This window comes from Oncorhynchus tshawytscha, linkage group LG06 (assembly GCF_018296145.1).
Source record: "Oncorhynchus tshawytscha isolate Ot180627B linkage group LG06, Otsh_v2.0, whole genome shotgun sequence".
NCBI classification, from domain to species: domain Eukaryota; kingdom Metazoa; phylum Chordata; class Actinopteri; order Salmoniformes; family Salmonidae; genus Oncorhynchus; species Oncorhynchus tshawytscha.
The window spans coordinates 21,039,819-21,057,653 of NC_056434.1; the positions used below are offsets into that span (position 1 = coordinate 21,039,819).

General features: G+C 45.0%; 1 protein-coding gene across 1 annotated transcript in view; it reads right to left on the reverse strand.

Moving 5' to 3' along the window:
- Positions 1-9,175: 9,175 nt before the first annotated feature.
- Positions 9,176-17,835, reverse strand: part of LOC112244726 (midnolin-like) — a 30,665-nt gene continuing 22,005 nt past the window's right edge. The window contains 1 exon segment of the mRNA XM_042323068.1: positions 9,176-12,723. Coding sequence (XP_042179002.1) covers positions 12,455-12,723 — 269 coding nt within the window. The 3' untranslated portion in view covers positions 9,176-12,454.

A 17,835-nucleotide genomic window follows, 5' to 3' on the forward strand; every position in this document is an offset into this window, starting at 1 on the left:
AGCTCAGCTCACCATCTTTCTCACCACAGCTGCTAAAGGTCACCGGAGCAACTACATGCCAAGCCAAGCCCTGCTCTTTCCTAGAAAGAAACGCCTCTAAATAAAAAGTGTTCAGCACAGTCGCAGAAGAGGCCACCAGCTAATTCTACTGTGAGCGACCACAATACCTTTAGCAGGTGGGGACGTGGAGGACCTCACACGAACCAGAATGTCAAGCCTGAATGTTAACCCAAATTACCATGAGAAGCTCACCTTCACCTTGTGGTACTTTTGAACTTTGCATAAAGGAACAGTAGGCTCCACAGTATACTATCCTACAGTATACTATGACTATCCTGCCTGCCTTATCTCAGCTCACTGGTCACCATAGCAACACCCACCTGTAGCACGCGCTCCAGCAGGTATATTTCTGTCACACCCTGACCATAGTTTGCTTTGTATGTTCTATGTTTTGTTTGGTCAGGGTGTGATCTGAGTGGGCATTCTATGTTGGATGTCTTGTTTGTCTGTTTCTGTGTTTGGGCCTGATATGGTTCTCAATCAGAGGCAGGTGTTAGTCAATGTCTCTGATTGGGAGCCATATTTAGGTAGCCTGTTTTGTGTTGGGTTTTGTGGGTGATTGTTCCTGTCTTTGTGTTTGTTACACCAGATAGGGCTGTTTTCGGTTTTTCACGGTTCTTGTTTTTGTATATTGTTCTATTTTCATCTTTATTAAAGATGTATCAAAATAAACACGCTGCGTTTTGGTCTGCCTCTCCTTCCCAGGAAGAATTCCGTGACAGAATTACCCACCAACCAAGGACCACGCGGTGCAGCAAAAGCAGCAGCAGGAGAAACAACAGTGGCAGCAGCAGCAGGAGCAGCAGCAGCAGTGGGAGAGGCTGCACTACTTGGAGAAATGGACTTGGGAGGAGATCCTAGACGGGAAAGGACCCTGGGCAGAGCCAGGGGAATATTGCCGCCCCAAAGCCGAGCTGGAGGCAGCGTAAGCAGAGAGCCATCATTATGAGGAGCTAGCACGGCAGAGTGGATGGAAGCCCGAGAGTCAGCCCCAAAAATGTATTGGGGGAGGAACACAGGAAGTGTGGCGAAGCCAGGTAGGAGACCTGCGCCAACTTCCTGTGCTTACCGGGGGGCGAGAGAGACCGGGCAGGCACCGTGTTATTCTGTGGAGCGCACGGTGTCCCCAGTGCGGGTGCATAGCCCGGTGAGGTACATACCAGCTCTGCGTATCGGCCGGGCTAGAGTGGGCATCGAGCCAAGTGCCATGAAGCCGGCTCTACGCATCTGGTCTCCAGTGTGTCTCCTTGGGCCGGCTTACATGGCACCAGCCTTGCGCATGGTGTCCCAGGTTCGCCTGCATAGCCCAGTGCGGGCTATTCCACCTCGCCACACTGGCAGGGCGACCGGGAGCATTCAACCAGGTAAGGTTGGGCAGGCTCGGTGCTCAAGAGCTCCAGTGCGCCTGCACGGTCCGGTCTATCCGGTACCACCTCCACGCACCAGCCCTCCGGTGGCAGCCCCCCGCACCAGGCTGTCTCTCCGTCTCATCCCTACAGGTGCTCCCGCCTGTCCAGTGCTGCCGGAGTCTCCCGCCTCTCCAGCGCTGCCGGAGTCTCCCGCCTGTCCGGCGCTGCCGGAGTCTCCCGCCTGTCCAGTGCTGCCGGAGTCTGAGGCGCCAGAGCCCCTCAGCGCCAGAGCTTCCGCCCCTCTGTCCCGAGCTGCCCCTCTGTCCCGAGCTGCCCCTCTGTCCCGAGCTGCCCCTCTGTCCAGTGGGTTCATTTAGAAGGGTCGCCGTGGTTAGGAGGCCACGGAAGCGATGGGGCAGACAATGGGGCAGACTAAGACTATGGTGAAGTGGGGGCCACGTCCAGCACCAGAGCCACCACCGCGGACAGATGCCCACCCAGACCCTCCCCAATAGGTTCAGGTTTTGCGGCCGGAGTCCGCACCTTGGGGGCGGGGGGGGGCTACTGTCACACCCTGACCATAGTTTGCTTTGTATGTTCTATGTTTTGTTTGGTCAGGGTGTGATCTGAGTGGGCAATCTATGTTGGATGTCTTGTTTGTCTGTTTCTGTGTTTGGGCCTGATATGGTTCTCAATCAGAGGCAGGTGTTATATCTCTGATTGGGAGCCATATTTAGGTAGCCTGTTTTGTGTTGGGTTTTGTGGGTGATTGTTCCTGTCTTTGTGTTTGTTACACCAGAGGGCTGTTTTCGGGTTTTTCTTGTTTTTGTATATTTCTATTTTCCTCTTTATTAAAGATGTATCAAAATAACCACGCTGCGTTTTGGTCTGCCTATCCTTCCCAGGAAGAATTCCGTGACAATTTCACTGGTCATCCCAGAAGCCAACACTTCCTTTGGCCGCCTTTCCTTCCAGTTGTCTGCTGCCAATGACTGGAGCGAATTGCAAAAATCACTGAAGCTGGAGACTTATCTCCCTCTCTAACTTTAAGCATCAGCTGTCAGAGCAGCTTACCGATCACTGTACCTGTACACAGCCAATCTGTAAATAGCCCACCCAACTACCTCATCCCCATATTGTTATTTATCATCTTGCTCTTTTGCACTGCAGTATCTCTACTTGCACATCATCATCTGCACATCTCCCGTGTTAATGCTTAAATGTAATTATTTAACCTCTATGGTCTTTTTATTGCTTTACCTCCCTAGTCTTCTACATTTGCACACACTGTACATAGATTTTTCTATTGTATTATTGACTGTACGTTTGTTTATGTATAACTCTGTTATTGTTTTTGTCACACTGCTTTGCTTTATCTTGGCCAGGTCGCAGTTGTAAATAAGAACTTGTTCTCAACTAGCCTACCTGGTTAAATTAAGGTTAAATAAATACTGCTCCTATACCCTTTTTAAATGTAAACACGACTCAATCTGATGTGGATCCTTCTCAGAAACATTTGAACTTTCCTTCATCTTTCTATCCCTAGAAATGAGATCTAGTGATATATCTGTAAAATGTTATTCTCCCACACCTATCACCACTGACAGTCGACAGTTGAATAGTGGCTGCCACATGGTTGTGTTGGTCTACATCCTGTTTACGCTAGGTCTATTTTAACCTTGACCCCTTTGTCATGCGTGGGCATGCTTTAAGGTCAGCTCTGAGAGGTCAGTGCTCATTGATATGAATGGACAGCTGCCCCCACTGTTCAACTGACCCTCCATGTGCTGTTCAGTGCAGCTCATTACAGAGGACTGCAGGAAGAACCTGAACAGATATCAAAGGTCCCCTCAGCTCACAGCTGCATAAATATCCACCAGGTATTATTTCAAACAGATCACCATTCTTCTGTTTTGAGTGGGCAGGGACTAACAAGAACGGGACAAAAGGCAACGGAATCCCAACAGCAGAAGCCACGAGAACTATATCCGTACACGAGAACTATATCCGTACACGAGAACTATATCCGTACACGAGAACTATATCCGTACACGAGAACTATATCCGTACACGAGAACTATATCCGTACACGAGAACTATATTCGAAAACGAGAACTATATTTGGTCACGAGAACTATATCCGTACACGAGAACTATATTTGAACACGAGAACTATATCCGTACACGAGAACTATATTAGAAAACGAGAACTATATTTGGTCACGAGAACTATATTCGAACACGAGAACTATATTCGAACACGAGAACTATATTTGAACACGAGAACTATATCCGTACACGAGAACTATATTTGAACACAAGAACTATATTCGAACACGAGAACTATATTCGAACACGAGAACTATATTTGAACACGAGAACTATATCCGTACACGAGAACTATATTTGAACACAAGAACTATATTCGAACATGAGAACTATATTTGAACACGAGAACTATATTCGAACACGAGAACTATATTTGAACACGAGAACTATATTCGAACACGAGAACTATATTCGAACACGAGAACTATATTTGAACACGAGAACTATATCCGTACACGAGTACTATATTCGAACACGAGAACTATATTCGAAAACGAGAACTATATTCGAACACGAGAACTATATTCGAACACGAGAACTATATTTGAACACGAGAACTATATCCGTACACGAGAACTATATTCGAACACGAGAACTATATTCGAACACGAGAATTATATTTGAACACGAGAACTATATCTGTACACGAGAACTTTTTTTGAACACGAGAACTATATTTGAACACGAGAATTATATTTGAACACGAGAACTATATCCGTACACGAGAATTATATTTGAACACGAGAACTATATCCGTACACGAGAACTATATCCGTACACGAGAACTATATTTGAACACGAGAACTATATTCGAACACGAGAACTATATCCGTACACGAGAACTATATTTGAACACGAGAACTATATTCGAACACGAGAACTATATTCAAACACGAGAACTATATTCGAACACGAGAACTATATTCGAACACGAGAACTATATCCGTACACGAGAACTATATTCGAACACGAGAACTATATTTGAAAACGAGAACTATATTCGAACACGAGAACCTGAGAGGATTTTAGTTCCGTTCTAATGTTTGTTTGTGCTTCATTACCCAGACGCAGGTTTCAGCCAGGATTTCATCACAAGAGGTTGTTCTCATTGTAGACATAATTCTTATGCAACATGGTATTGACAGAGATGAGTAACCATCAGACACAAAGGAAGACTTCATAAACAGTTGAGTTGAATCAATTTTGTTTGTTGTCAACAAAATGTATCCAATCACCTCGAACAAAGTAAGCCTAGATTTGTAAACAGAAACACAACACAATATAAAGGATGTAACATAATGCCCTTTCATCAATTTAGTTGTTTAGTGAGGTTTTGTGTCAAGGTTTTTCCCATTAGTGCACTCTTCTCTGTCACACGTGATGTATACAACTGAGGCTGACTGGTCAGACCACAGTTAAAAGTTTGAAAACCGACCAACAGTACTGAACTGCATCCAGGGACTCCTGTATCCCAGAGCCACAGGAATTTCAGTTTGTGGTGGCAGCTGTGGTCTCAGTGAACACACACGGTCTCTGTCTTTCCCTCCTGCTCAGTTTCACTCTCGACTCAAACACACACACACAGACACACACACACACACACACACACACACACACACACACACACACACACACACACACACACACACACACACACACACACACACACACACACACACAAACAGTAACATCAGGCCTGCCGTCAGCAGACTCAAAGTGTGGAGGCAGAGAAGTTCACCAAGTCAGCGTAAAAACAGAGGGCCTCTTCTGGGAAATTCATCAACCCATGGTTGTAACATTACTGTAAACATCCAGTATGTGTGAACATCAGAGTTCTCTCTATCTCTGCTCTTGCTCTCTCTTTGTTCATTTAGTACAACACACAGGAGGGTAATAGACGTCTACAGTGGCAGGTGAATATGTCACAGGTGTGACTCATTTGCATGTTTAACCTAACAAGATTTTCTATTGGTTAATTGCCTGGTCATGTGACTTGAGCTGCATGTATTTAATTCCCCTGTTGCGTGTTACTTGGTGCTGCCCATAAGATGTGAATGCAATCTGGAGGCATGCTGGAGCCTAGGTTTTTCCAGAGCATGGGATGTCTTGTTTTGGTAAAAGCACATGGCTAATGGATTTTGTTTGCGCTGGCCATGTTCTGTTATAGTCTCCACCCGGCACAGCCAGAAGAGGACTGGCCACCCCTCATAGCCTGGTTCCTCTCTAGGTTTCTTCCTAGGTTTTGGCCTTTCTAGGGAGTTTTTCCTCGCCAACGTGCTTCAACACCTGCATTGCTTGCTGTTTGGGGTTTTAGGCTGGGTTTCTGTACAGCACTTTGAGATATCAGCTGATGTACGAATAAATTTGATTTGGTGATTTGATTTGAAGTGAGATCTTTAATAAAAATGGACGCCTGCCTCCTGGGCTGCATTGCTTCCTGTGACCCTTTGGAAACAAAGCAAAAGAACGGAATGGAGAAACTGAAATGTGTTGAAATGGAACATGCCTTAAAAAAACATGCCTTAAATTTTTTTTTAAACTTTCTTCTGTTTTCTGCCTCTGCTTCCTGATACCTGCTCAATCCCAGAACTTTCACCTTTCAACCTCGTAACAAATACACAAACTGTAAAGACATCAAATGTACAGGGGGTGCAATTGGGTTTGTGATATTTTCAGCAAATTTATGTCAGCATCTCTTTTTCTCAGTTGTGTTTTTGTTTGTTTACAGCTGTCACGTTCTGACCTTAGTTCCTTTGTGATGTCTTTGTTTCAGTATGGTCAGGGCGTGAGTTGGGTGGGCAGTCTATGTTCTTTTTTCTATAATTTGTGATTTCTGTGTTTGGCCCGGTATGGACCTCAATCAGAGGCAGCTGTCAATCGTTGTTCCTGATTGAGAACCATACTTAGGAAGCCTGTTTTCACCCTTGAGTTGTGGGTGATAATTTTTCTGTTTAGTGTGTTTTGCACCTGACGGAGCTGTTTCGGTTGTGCATTTTGTTTCTTTGTTTGATAGTGTTCAGTGTAAATAAATAACATGAACAAGTACCACGCTGCGCTTTGGTCCTCACCTTCTTCCACCGACGACCGTTACAGAATCACCCACCAAGAAAGGACCAAGCAGCGTGGTGAAGAGAGGCAGCGATACCTGGAGAACTGGACTTGGGAGGAGATATTAGACGGCAAGGGACCCTGGGCACAGGCTGGGGAATATCGCCGCCCCAAGGCAGAGCTGGAGGCAGCGAAAACCGAGAGGCGGCATTATGAGGAGCTAGCACGGCTGAGCAACAGGGACGAGAGGTAGCCCCAAAAATGTATTGGGGGGAGGCACACGGGGAGTGTGGCTAAGTCAGTAGGAGACCTGAGCCAACTCCCCGTGCTTACCGTGGAGAGAGGTTACATCGCAGCGCCTCGTATCGGCCGAGCTAGAGTGGGCATCGAGCCAGGTGCCATGAAGCCGGCTAAGCGCATCTGGTCTCCAGTGCGTCTCCTTGGGCCGGGGTACATGGCACCAGCCCTACGCACGGTGTCCCCGGTTCGCCAGCACAGCCCAGTGCGGTCTGTTCCACCTCGCCGCACAGGCCTGGTGACAGGGAGTATCCAGCCAGGTAGGGTTGTGCAGGCTCGGTGCTCGAGACCTCCAGTGCGCCTCCACGGTCCGGTCTATCCGGTGCCTCCTCCACGCACCAGGCCTCCGGTGGCAGCCCCACGCACCAGGCTGTCTCTGTTTTAGTATGGTCAGGGCGTGAGTTGGGTGGGCAGTCTGTGTTCTTTTTTCTATGATTTGGGATTTCTGTGTTTGGCCTGGTATGGTTCTCAATCAGAGGCAGCTGTCAATCGTTTTTCCCTGATTGAGAACCATACTTAGGTAGCCTATTTTCACCCTTGAGTTGTGGGTGATTGTTTTTCTGTTTAGTGAGTTTTGCACCTGACGGAGCTGTTTCGGTTGTGCTTTTTGTTTCTTTGTTTGAAAGTGTTCAGTTTAAATAAATAACATGAACAAGTACCACGCTGCGCTTTGGTCCTCACCTTCTTCCACCGACGACCGTTACAACAGCTATGGGTTTCTCCTAACTGATCAAAGCCAGAGCAGACAGACAGTTATGGTAACAGGCAAACCTAATTTCTTACACACCTGCACCAAGGAATGTCTGCCTCCTAGACGTTTGATGCCACCAATTCTACTCTACCCGATTACATTATCATCCATACATTCTATTGTTTTCTGAGGGGTGACCAAATCAAAAACTCCGGGGTACCCCAGGGTTCAACACTGGGTCTCTTTACATTTCTCCCCCACATGGACTCACATACTGTATATCATCGGAATAGTTGAGTTCGAGTCCTATTCTCAACTAAAAGGGTCAATTGAGATTTTAGTACTGAGAACTGATCCCGAATCAAATGAGAGGACGCTGATCAATGTCTAATCTTTCATCAATATCCTGCCTTATGGGCTTCCTTATTAAAGTGGTATATCGAGGATTTATTCACTGCTGTACGCCGTGTACCTGGTGGGTAGAGAAGGGCAGCAAGTGGGTGGGTTTGATTATCTGCATCTATCATCATGGAGAAAGAAAGGGGTGAGGGATAGATCTCTACAGTCCTTTGCTATTATCTTCACCATCAACATGGAGGTGCAACCAAGGCTATGCATCTGCTGGCTGGAGGTTGGCACAGTTGCTATTTATTGCATTCTAATCAGATAGCAAAAGCATCAGGCTCTGATAAAACGTCAGAGATAAAAGAACAACCAGATATTTGGTCAAAGAAGATTATTAGTAAATGATAAAGGACTCCGAACTTCATAGTACTACACAGCACTTTAGCACTTAATGATCAAATTAAACAAATTGCTTCTTCCTCTTAAGTGTTACTCTACTGTACCCCCACCCACAGGTATTAGCTCCAAAAAATGATTGTCCATAATTTAGCAGACCTCGTTACAAGATCACTATAGCAACACACATTACCAATTCCAAAACAGCCATTTCCAAAATGTCCCAGCTTTGCTGCTTTTGCCCTGTAAATAACATCCATCCAGGGACTGTGTTGCAGCATTAGCCTGACATATTCTGAGCAGCAATGCCTTGACATACAGTAGCTTTGTCCTTTCAAGTGCACATCTTTCAGGCATTTCCACATCACCAAGTCATGCTGTTCTGTTCTGAGCAGCCTTCCTTCCCCAATCTGAGTGTGTGCTTCAGAACCTGACGATGTAACTGCAGGCGTCAGAGAGCTCACTGTACATGTTCCACTTGCTTACTGCTCTTATCTCTCTCCAATCTGTCACTCCTTTTCTCTTCTCTACTCCCTCTCATCCTCAGCCTGACTGACAGATAGGGAGATCTCATCTGTCTGTTCTTTCAGCCCTGGGAGCTTCTCTCTCTCTCCTCTCCGTCTCTTCTATCGTTCTCCCTAGTGGTAAAATGAGCCAGCAGATATACTAACTAACATATTGCCATTCTATATGATGGGTAAATTGATACTTTATTAATGTACTTTCTAGCTTTTCTGCTTTTAAATAATGTAACTGCTATCTGATTACCTTAAGAAATAGACTCTCGTACAAAATACAACTCTTATTTGGTACATTTCACTCAATACTCAAAACTGAATATTCTTCAATAAGGATTTGAACACCCACACGGACGACTGGGTCTACTCATTTTGTATTTTTATTTATTACCTAAAAAAGAAAAATGTTCTATCACAAGTCACACTGAAATGTATTGCTTAAGAAAAAAATATATTGATATATTTTTAGTTTTTTTGGGAAACATGATTTCCATTATATTCCATCAAATAGGACATAGGAATTAGTCATTGCTATGTCCCAACCACCTTGTCCCACTTATACAAATGCACAAAGAAATACATCATTCACAGTTACCGTTTTGGTTTCATAAATTAATACAGTCACACATGTGCTACACCGGTCTATAGCTAGAACATTGTAAATTGTATTCTTGACTCTTGTCATTATTTTCAATGGTTGGCTACAAGAAATAACAGGCAACTTAAATGACGTGATCAGAACTCCACCAACAAACTGTTTTTTAAATGCCCTCCCCATCCCCTCCTTTGTCCCATCTCATCCCATGTCATCTTTTAATTTTTTTATTTCTTTTTTTAAATATTTTTTTATTTCACACATAAGTGAGGCACACACAGAGTATATTTCATACATGTATACAAAATTCTATTAAATTTAGGGGGGAGTAATTTGTCCTTTGAAATGTCTTATCCAAGGAGACAGGAAGTGCATGTCATGTCATCTCACGTCCTCAGAGGACACCTGCCAAGTCAGTCAGGCCACTTTGTTGCCATAGTTGCACATTGCAGTCAAAACCTCCACGTCAGGTACTTTGTTTTGTCAATGTGTTGATTTTCAGCTTGTTGGTGGGCAGGACAGAGGGGAGGATTTGGACAAAGTAGACCAACAAACATGGCAACACAATGGAGAGAAAATGGGAAAACCGATTTGAGGAACAAACACATCAATATTAATTCACTCAACGTGCTTATCCCTAAAAACTACAGCTCTCGTGTGGTTACAGACTCTTATATGAATTAATTCATTAATCAAAGGAAATCATTTGTTCATCGTATATCTGACACACTCTGCAAGGGCAACGTTTAAGGCACAGGAGCCTTGACATAAGACTCCACCCTTTAAAAGCACAAACAAGAGATGCCCGAATCCTCAGTGACAATAGCGTTGTGACAAAATACAGGCAAAGAAAGAAACCGTGTCCCCCCAGTCCACACCTGTCTTGTTTAGTGAAAGATAAGGCCACTTAAAAAAAGAAGAGGTTCACCAAACAAGGTAATCTCTCACTGCAAACTCTTTGAGTGCAATCATGGTAGGGTGGTCAGACATGGTGTTTCTCCATACAGGTTTGGGTTCGGGGATGTGTACGCTGGTCCAAAGGGTCTCCCTGTTAGTCCCAAACATGCACTGTGCTGAACACTATGTTATTAAGTAGGCTGAGGGGGGTTATAGTTGGCTGCTGCCAGGGTACTTGTCTCTGTGTTGAGGAGATTGGTGTTGGTTGAACTAGCGTTCAGGGAGGAAAGTCAGTTGCTCTTTGCTCATGATCATCACGGTCCAGGGAATGTTCAGTCCAGGGTAAGATATGAGTCCAGTCTTCTGTTTTGGTTTGCTTTGAGAATACTTGGAGCAGGACACTGCTGTTGTTTTTCAGAACATAAAAACCTAACCAACAAAAGCAGCTGATCATTATTCATGCATGTTTTACCTCCTCTTCAAAGCACCCATTTCTCCTCTATTTTTTTTCTTCCAACAACAAAAATATCAGGATAATTCACACTTTTTGCATGCAAAGAAAAGTTACTCTTTTCCCTGTCTATCAAAGTCCCATGTAGCAGCAAATCTCTTAGAAAGTCTGTCAAAGGCCTAATCTGATATGTGAGGGAATCCACTGGTGGAGGCACTAGTTGATGAAAGTGGAGACAGGTTCCCTGCTTGGGATTTCTTAGCTTTCTTCCACCTCTCCTTTCCAATAGTAGAAAGTAGCTTGACGTAATCACATTTTTCTAACAAGGGCCTTGGTTAAAGTGTGATGTAGGTTCAAAAAGGAATATATGGGACATGTGTCTACATCATCTCAATGGTAAGGAATGGAGAGAATAGTCTGTACCGAACCTCCATAGTTTGAGTGACAAAAGGGATGAATCAGCCATCGTAATGAATATACACAAATGTCACACACACACACACACACACACATTTGTGATCCCCACCTATAAGTGAAATAGGTCTGTAAGACACAAGTTGGATTCAATGGGATTTTTTCTCCATTATTTTTTGTGGCAATATGACCCTAATGAGTGAATGAGCGGATGAATGATTGGATGAATACGTTTGTTAGTTATCAATTGAATGAATGGCTTGACCCAAGCAAAACTGGACTAATGGTTTTTTTAAACAGCAGATGAAAAGTTAAATAAACAGATTTCTTTCCAAAAATCCTCTAAAGCACTCCATTAATATTATCTTTGTTTATTAATGAATTAATTCCTATTAATATCCTACTGTATGTCACTGAGGTTGCCGTTCATGTAAGTCTGAACTTTAGTCAAATGCCCATTTCCCATGAGTCATTGCTCCTCGTATCCTACTTCCTGCACACTCTGACCTGCTGTTCCAAAATCATGAAAAATTGGCAAATCAACGACTACTTTTGAAACTGTCGATGAAAACCTGAATGCTTTGTGAACAATGCTACATAGTTCTTTAGAAAAAAATAAAATAACAATACATTTCAAATGAAAATAAAAAGATAACCCTATAAGTAAAAAGTTGACTCTTGTCGGTGAAGTGGAGACCTAGAATGCCCATTAGAGTAGGCCAGGGATGGCTCTGGGGCCAGCGGTTATCTGTCTGTCCTGTGTGGTTACACCACGGCCCCAGCCACCATCACTCCTGCTCACAAGTCCAGTGTGGATCTCTCTCCAGAGTTCTGCTTGAAAAAAATCAATGGAAAAAAAACCCACACCAAAACACCACTACCACCACCATCCAAGTCTGCTGTGCTCAGTTCTGGGTTTTTTTCTCTTCTCATAGGCAGTACGTATTTGCAGTCTATATGCATAACTGTAGTCTCGTAAGTCCAGACATATCCGTTCCCAGTCTAAATGTCAAACATCTGTTTCTATTGTTTATTTCTAATGGTAGGAGGCTGTGGGGGACATGACAAGATGAAAGTCAGCAGGGAGCCTTTTGGTGTGACAGTTGGTTGTCCCACCGAGAGAAGACCATGACCAGCTTTCTTCCCTCTCTCTTTTTTTTTTCATGCTCCACACTTGGCTCCAGCCTGTTTTCCACACCTCCGAAACCATCCCCAACTTCCTCTCGCTTAATCCCAGAGTCTGGCTCTCCATTATCCAGCCAATCGGTATCCTCGTCTTTATCATTACGCCATGACGAACTCGGACTTCATGTCGGCCTTGACGTCGGGCTTCCACACAGAGTCGTCGAAGTCGAGGTCCATGGATCCCTCGCTGGACACACTGCTGTTGCTGTTGCTGTTGCTGCGTCCCGCCTTGCGGTTGGGCAGCCAGTGGTAGGGCGCTCTGGAGTCCCGCCTTGCCTTCCTGCGCAGGCGCTTCTGCTGCATCAGGAGCTGCAGACGCTCCACCTTGCAGCGAGTCGCACGGTTCTCTGTCTGACGCACACGATCTCCTGGAGGAGAGAGGAAAGGAAAGCAGAAGGTCAATGAACAGACCAAACCAGCTTTTTTCAAACAGTCATACTTTTCCATGACCTTTTGATACACCCTGCTTTGCAAGATGTATAAAGTACAGTAAATAAATAAAGCATTGGTAGGAGAGGTTGTATACGTGATGGAGGGGAGAGGGAACAGAGAGCTCTGTTCAGTGTGCATCCAGTGTTATCTAAGGCCAGGCAGAGGAGAAATCAACTCAGACTGGAGTGATGACTATGCTGCAACTCAGAGAGAGAGAGACAAAAAGACATGCTGCTATGGCATTCTTAAGCGCCTGAAACACACACACACACACACACAGTGATTAGTGTCTGGAGTGTGTAGTGAAATGCCCCACTGTGTTCTATTAGCCCTGTGTCCTTCTAAGTCTCCTTGAAATCTCACAATCACAGAGAGAACACACTCACTCATTCTTGCACAGACACACACACACACACAACACACCCTCTAATTTCTGCCTATCATATGCAGACACATAACTACGACTGGCAATCCAAATGAGTGCCATCGTCAGAGCTGTGTGACTTTCTGATGTCCATTTCTAGCTGTTGATGTGCTTATATGAGAGGCTGATCTCCAAGGAGAGGCCTTTGGATCCATTGTGAATGGCTGCCCACACCACACCACACAACTCAACCTTCATTTCATTTAGAAATATATTCAGGAGCTGGGGAGGAAGGCAAGCACAATCTATTAGCTAGCTCCATTAGTATCTGTCTCGGAATGAAAGAATGGCCTAGAATGTCAATAACCCAAAGCCCTCTCTCTCGAAAACACACAAACACGGACAAACACATAAAACGCATGCACACACACACACACACACACACACGCACGGGCACACTCATGCACACACGAACACACAAGTGTGTACACACTAACACACAAACACACACAGCAGCAGCAGTAGCTTTTAACATGGATCGATGGCAAATAAAAAAGACCTATTGATTAAACCTTAGCTCTAGTGCAGCCATCCATCTCCAGCCGAGGACACTGCTATTGGCTTTCAATAGAAAATGCAAGCGAATGGAAATTGTAAGCGAAGAGAGCTTGGCTTCTTTATGGCTGCAGCATCCTACTCCCAGCTCATTGATCCATCACCCTCCCACTGCCTCCCCTTACCCCTCTACCTCCAGCCCACCACCCCCATTCATGGGCCAGTCTCCCCAGAGAGGGCTAGGTGGGGTGGAAGGTTGGAGGGGAGGGGCGCGGGCAGTGGAATTCTGCCCCACGGGTGATGGGGAATGGGGGAGGCGAGGGTAAGGGATCAGATGTAGCTGGCAGTTTTTCACAATCAATTGTGCCCTCTCTCCTCCTCCTCCTCCTCCTCTTCCCCCATCGGAATGAATTCCTGACTCTGTGTGGGCTTAATTTACCTCTTCCCTTCATTTGCTTATCGGATTGAGCAGAGCGATTCTCTGGCTATAAATATTCACTACTCCTGGCAATGCATGCTAACTAACTCTCAGCCCTGCTGGTGCTTCAGAAAGAATAGAGCTGAATGGAGGAGCACTGAATTAAATAGAATAACTTGTGCAAAATAGACCTTGTACTATGTTTTCCTCACTAGATAAGACTGTGTGTCTACATGAGGTCCTATGCCACAGGACTATATTTCTTGCCTGGTTTATATTATAGGGGGTAACTAGTGGGTTATTGTGTGTTAGGGGCATTGTTCAGCTGCCTGCATGTGAAGGCTATACATTCTGCCAGGGGCTTTGTTCCCCCTGCGCCCCCCCCTCCTCTCCTTCCCTCTCCTCGGCTAAGTCCCTTCAATTACACAGAAAAGAAACCCCACCACATGCCCTCTACTTTCTCTCTTTTGCACTCTCTCTCAGAGAGAAAAAGGATTTCTCTCCTCTCCAGCTGCCCTTTATTTATCTGTCTCCCTCCTTCTCTCTCCCTCCTTCTCTCTCCCTCCTTCTCTCTATTCTAAAGCCACAGACAAACGTGGGGTTGTCTCCTGCACCTCAAAGCTGGTCAGGCGTGGGTCACATAGCTCAAGCCCTGCTTAATGAGGAGTGACTGGCGCCTGGGGCGCGGACTCCTTATAGAACACACACAGGAGGGAGGGAGGGAGGGAATGATAGAGGTGGATGGGGGCAGGGAGAAAGAACACAAAGGCATAGCGCAATCACTAGCAGGGTGAAACCCTCCGCATCTTCCTTATTGTTGGTTTCTCTATGGCCTGACAAACACAGCTCTCTGACGCACTCAGCACCGAGGAGGAGGAAGTAATAACACATATTTTCTTGGAAGCCACCACAGGCAAATATTAGGCAAGGGACCGGTCAGGAGCAGAGAGAACAAGGAACATACAACAGAGGGCATTCCCTCCCTCTTTTTCTTCCTCCTTCCCTATCTTTCTCTCTGGTTATGCAACCTTCCTGCACCCTGTGCTGCTCCTCCATCAGCACTGTATCGTCTCTACCCGTCCCCCCTTGGAGCGAAGCTGTGTGTGTGTGTGTGTGTGTGTCCTCAGTACACACTTTCACAGGCCCAGTAAAAGCCTACAGTGACTAAAGGCATTGACAGGAGTGCACCACAGTCACAGAGCTGTAGCTGACTGAGCTATGAGGACAAAACCCTCTCCAGCTCCCCCCTGCTGTCCAGCTGCTCAGGGCAGGCCACAGAGGACCACGTACAACATGGTGCAGGGACAGAGGAGCACAGCAGAACAAACCACATGGGAGGGGTGTGGGTGGTAGTAGGGGTGGTATGGAGGGGGGAGGAGGTAGAGACTAACCCAAAAGCCCCTGTGGAATCCCAGAACTCCACCCAGCCAAAAAACACTCTGCACCCTCTGTTTCCGAGAATGACTGCATACACTTCATAAACACACAGGCTACTTTACACACAGTACTGCATGCAGGTTGGGGGTGGGGTATCCCAGCTGGGCTGTGGCAGTAGCAACTGACCACCATGTTGCAAGGCAGAGCGAGACCGAGACAGAGAGAGACCGAGACAGAGAGACAGAGAGACCGAGAAAAGAAAAGACAGGCTCTGTGCACACTGCCCACAAAATGGAGGTGGAAACTGAGCTGCACTTCCTAACCTCCTGCCAAATGTATGACCATATTAGAGACATATTTCCCTCAGATTACACAGATCCATAAAGAATTAGAAAACTACCCCAATTTTGATCAACTCCCATATCTATTGAGTGAAATACCAGGGTGTGCCATCACAGCAGCAAGATTTGTGACCTGTTGCCACAAGAAAAGGGCAACCAGTGAAGAACAAACACCATTGTAAATACAACCCATATTTATTCACATTTATTTTCCTTCTTGTATTTTAACATTGTTACAACACTGTATATAGACATAATATGACATTTGAAATGTCTTTATTCTTTTGGAACTTGTGAGTGTAATGTTTACTGTACATTTGTATTGTTTATTTTATTGTTTGTTTAGTATCTACTTCACTTTCTTTGGCAATGTTAACATATGTTTCACACGCCAATAAAGCCCTTGAATTGTGTGTGTGAGAGAGAGAGAGAGAGACAGAAAAGAGACAGTGAGACATTTGTACATTGTTAAAACACTGTATATATATATATATATATATAATATGACATTTGTAATGTCTTTATTGTCTTTATTGTTTTGAAACTTCTGTATGTGTTTACTGTTAATTTCTATTGTTTATTTCACTTTATATATTCACTTTATATATTATCTACCTCACTTGCTTTGGCAATGTTAACATGTTTCCCATGCCAATAAAGCCCTTGAATTGAATTGAGAAAAGAGAGAAAGAGAGAGAGAAAGAGAGAAAGAGAGAGAAAGAAAGAAAGAAAGAAAGAGAAAAAAAGAGAAAGAGAAAAAAAGAGAGAAAGAGAGAGAGAAAGAGAAAGAGAAAGAGAGAGAGAAACAGAAAGAGAGAGAGAGAAGAGAGAGAGAAACAGAAAAAAGAGAGGCTGATCTATGAACAATCACTTTGCCAGTCAGCCTCCTGGCCTTCTAGAGCCTGGGCCAAGTAGGAGGGCTACAGTAGGACAAATACAGAGGAGATTAAAGGAGCTTCTCCTCCTATCGTTTCCTTATAGATTCCGCTTCATTAACAGTTGTCCAAGTGTTGTTGATTGTTTGTTTGCCTTCATAATTCTTGTGATCTCATGGAAGGAGAGTGTTGTTTGCCGAGCATCAGGGCCCAGTTTTTCAAAAGCTATCTTTGATTTCGCCTAACCAATAGGATTACATGCATAGAAATATAATTAATAGAATGGGAAAATCATTGACTTGAATGGGGACACCTGTTCTATTCATTTTATTTCTGATAGCTGAAATCCGAAAAGATCTCTTTTAAAAAAACTGGGCCCCAGGGGATCAGGTAGAGTGTGTGAAGGCTCAAACTGCAGCAAAAACAGCCTGGGTTTAAATACAGGAAGAACCTTGCTATTTACAGTCTTGTAGTAAATCCCACCAAGATCTACAGGAGCTGAATGGGACCTGATCCTTGCATCCTCCATTTGTATCCAGTGGTGGAGCCCCACCTATTCTAGAGTCATTAGAACTGAAAACGTACTACATTCACACAATTCCCACTTATTCCCCAATAATAACCTGACACTCTTAGGCCTACTACTCTGAGGAAAGCCAAAGTAATTTTCCAAAACATGACAGAGCCAACCCTCTGCGGCTTTGCCTTTCCCCCTGTGCTCCTCTACTCTCCTAGTCATCCATACATCACTGCAGCTACAGGCCCATCCTCCAACACAGACACATGTCCTTCCTGGTTGGCTTGGGCCCTGAGCACAGCCCAAAGGGTAAACACAGGCCTGGAGTACACATAGCCCTGCCTTTGTCCTGCCATCCATCCTAGCCATCCGGAGCGCAAACAAGAAGACAGAGAGACAAAGAGGAAGAGGTAGAGGAAACCCAAACTGAGGGAGTCAGACCAGTCAAAAGGAGCGAACGTCCCTGTTTTGACAGCCGTTGAAAGGGCATTGACAGCCCTGCAGGGGCACGAGCTCTTAAATGACTTTTAGAAGCAATTAACATTCACCTCTTTTTTCTCCCTCTCTCGTCGTTAGACAATGAAAGGGCACCTGACGCGGT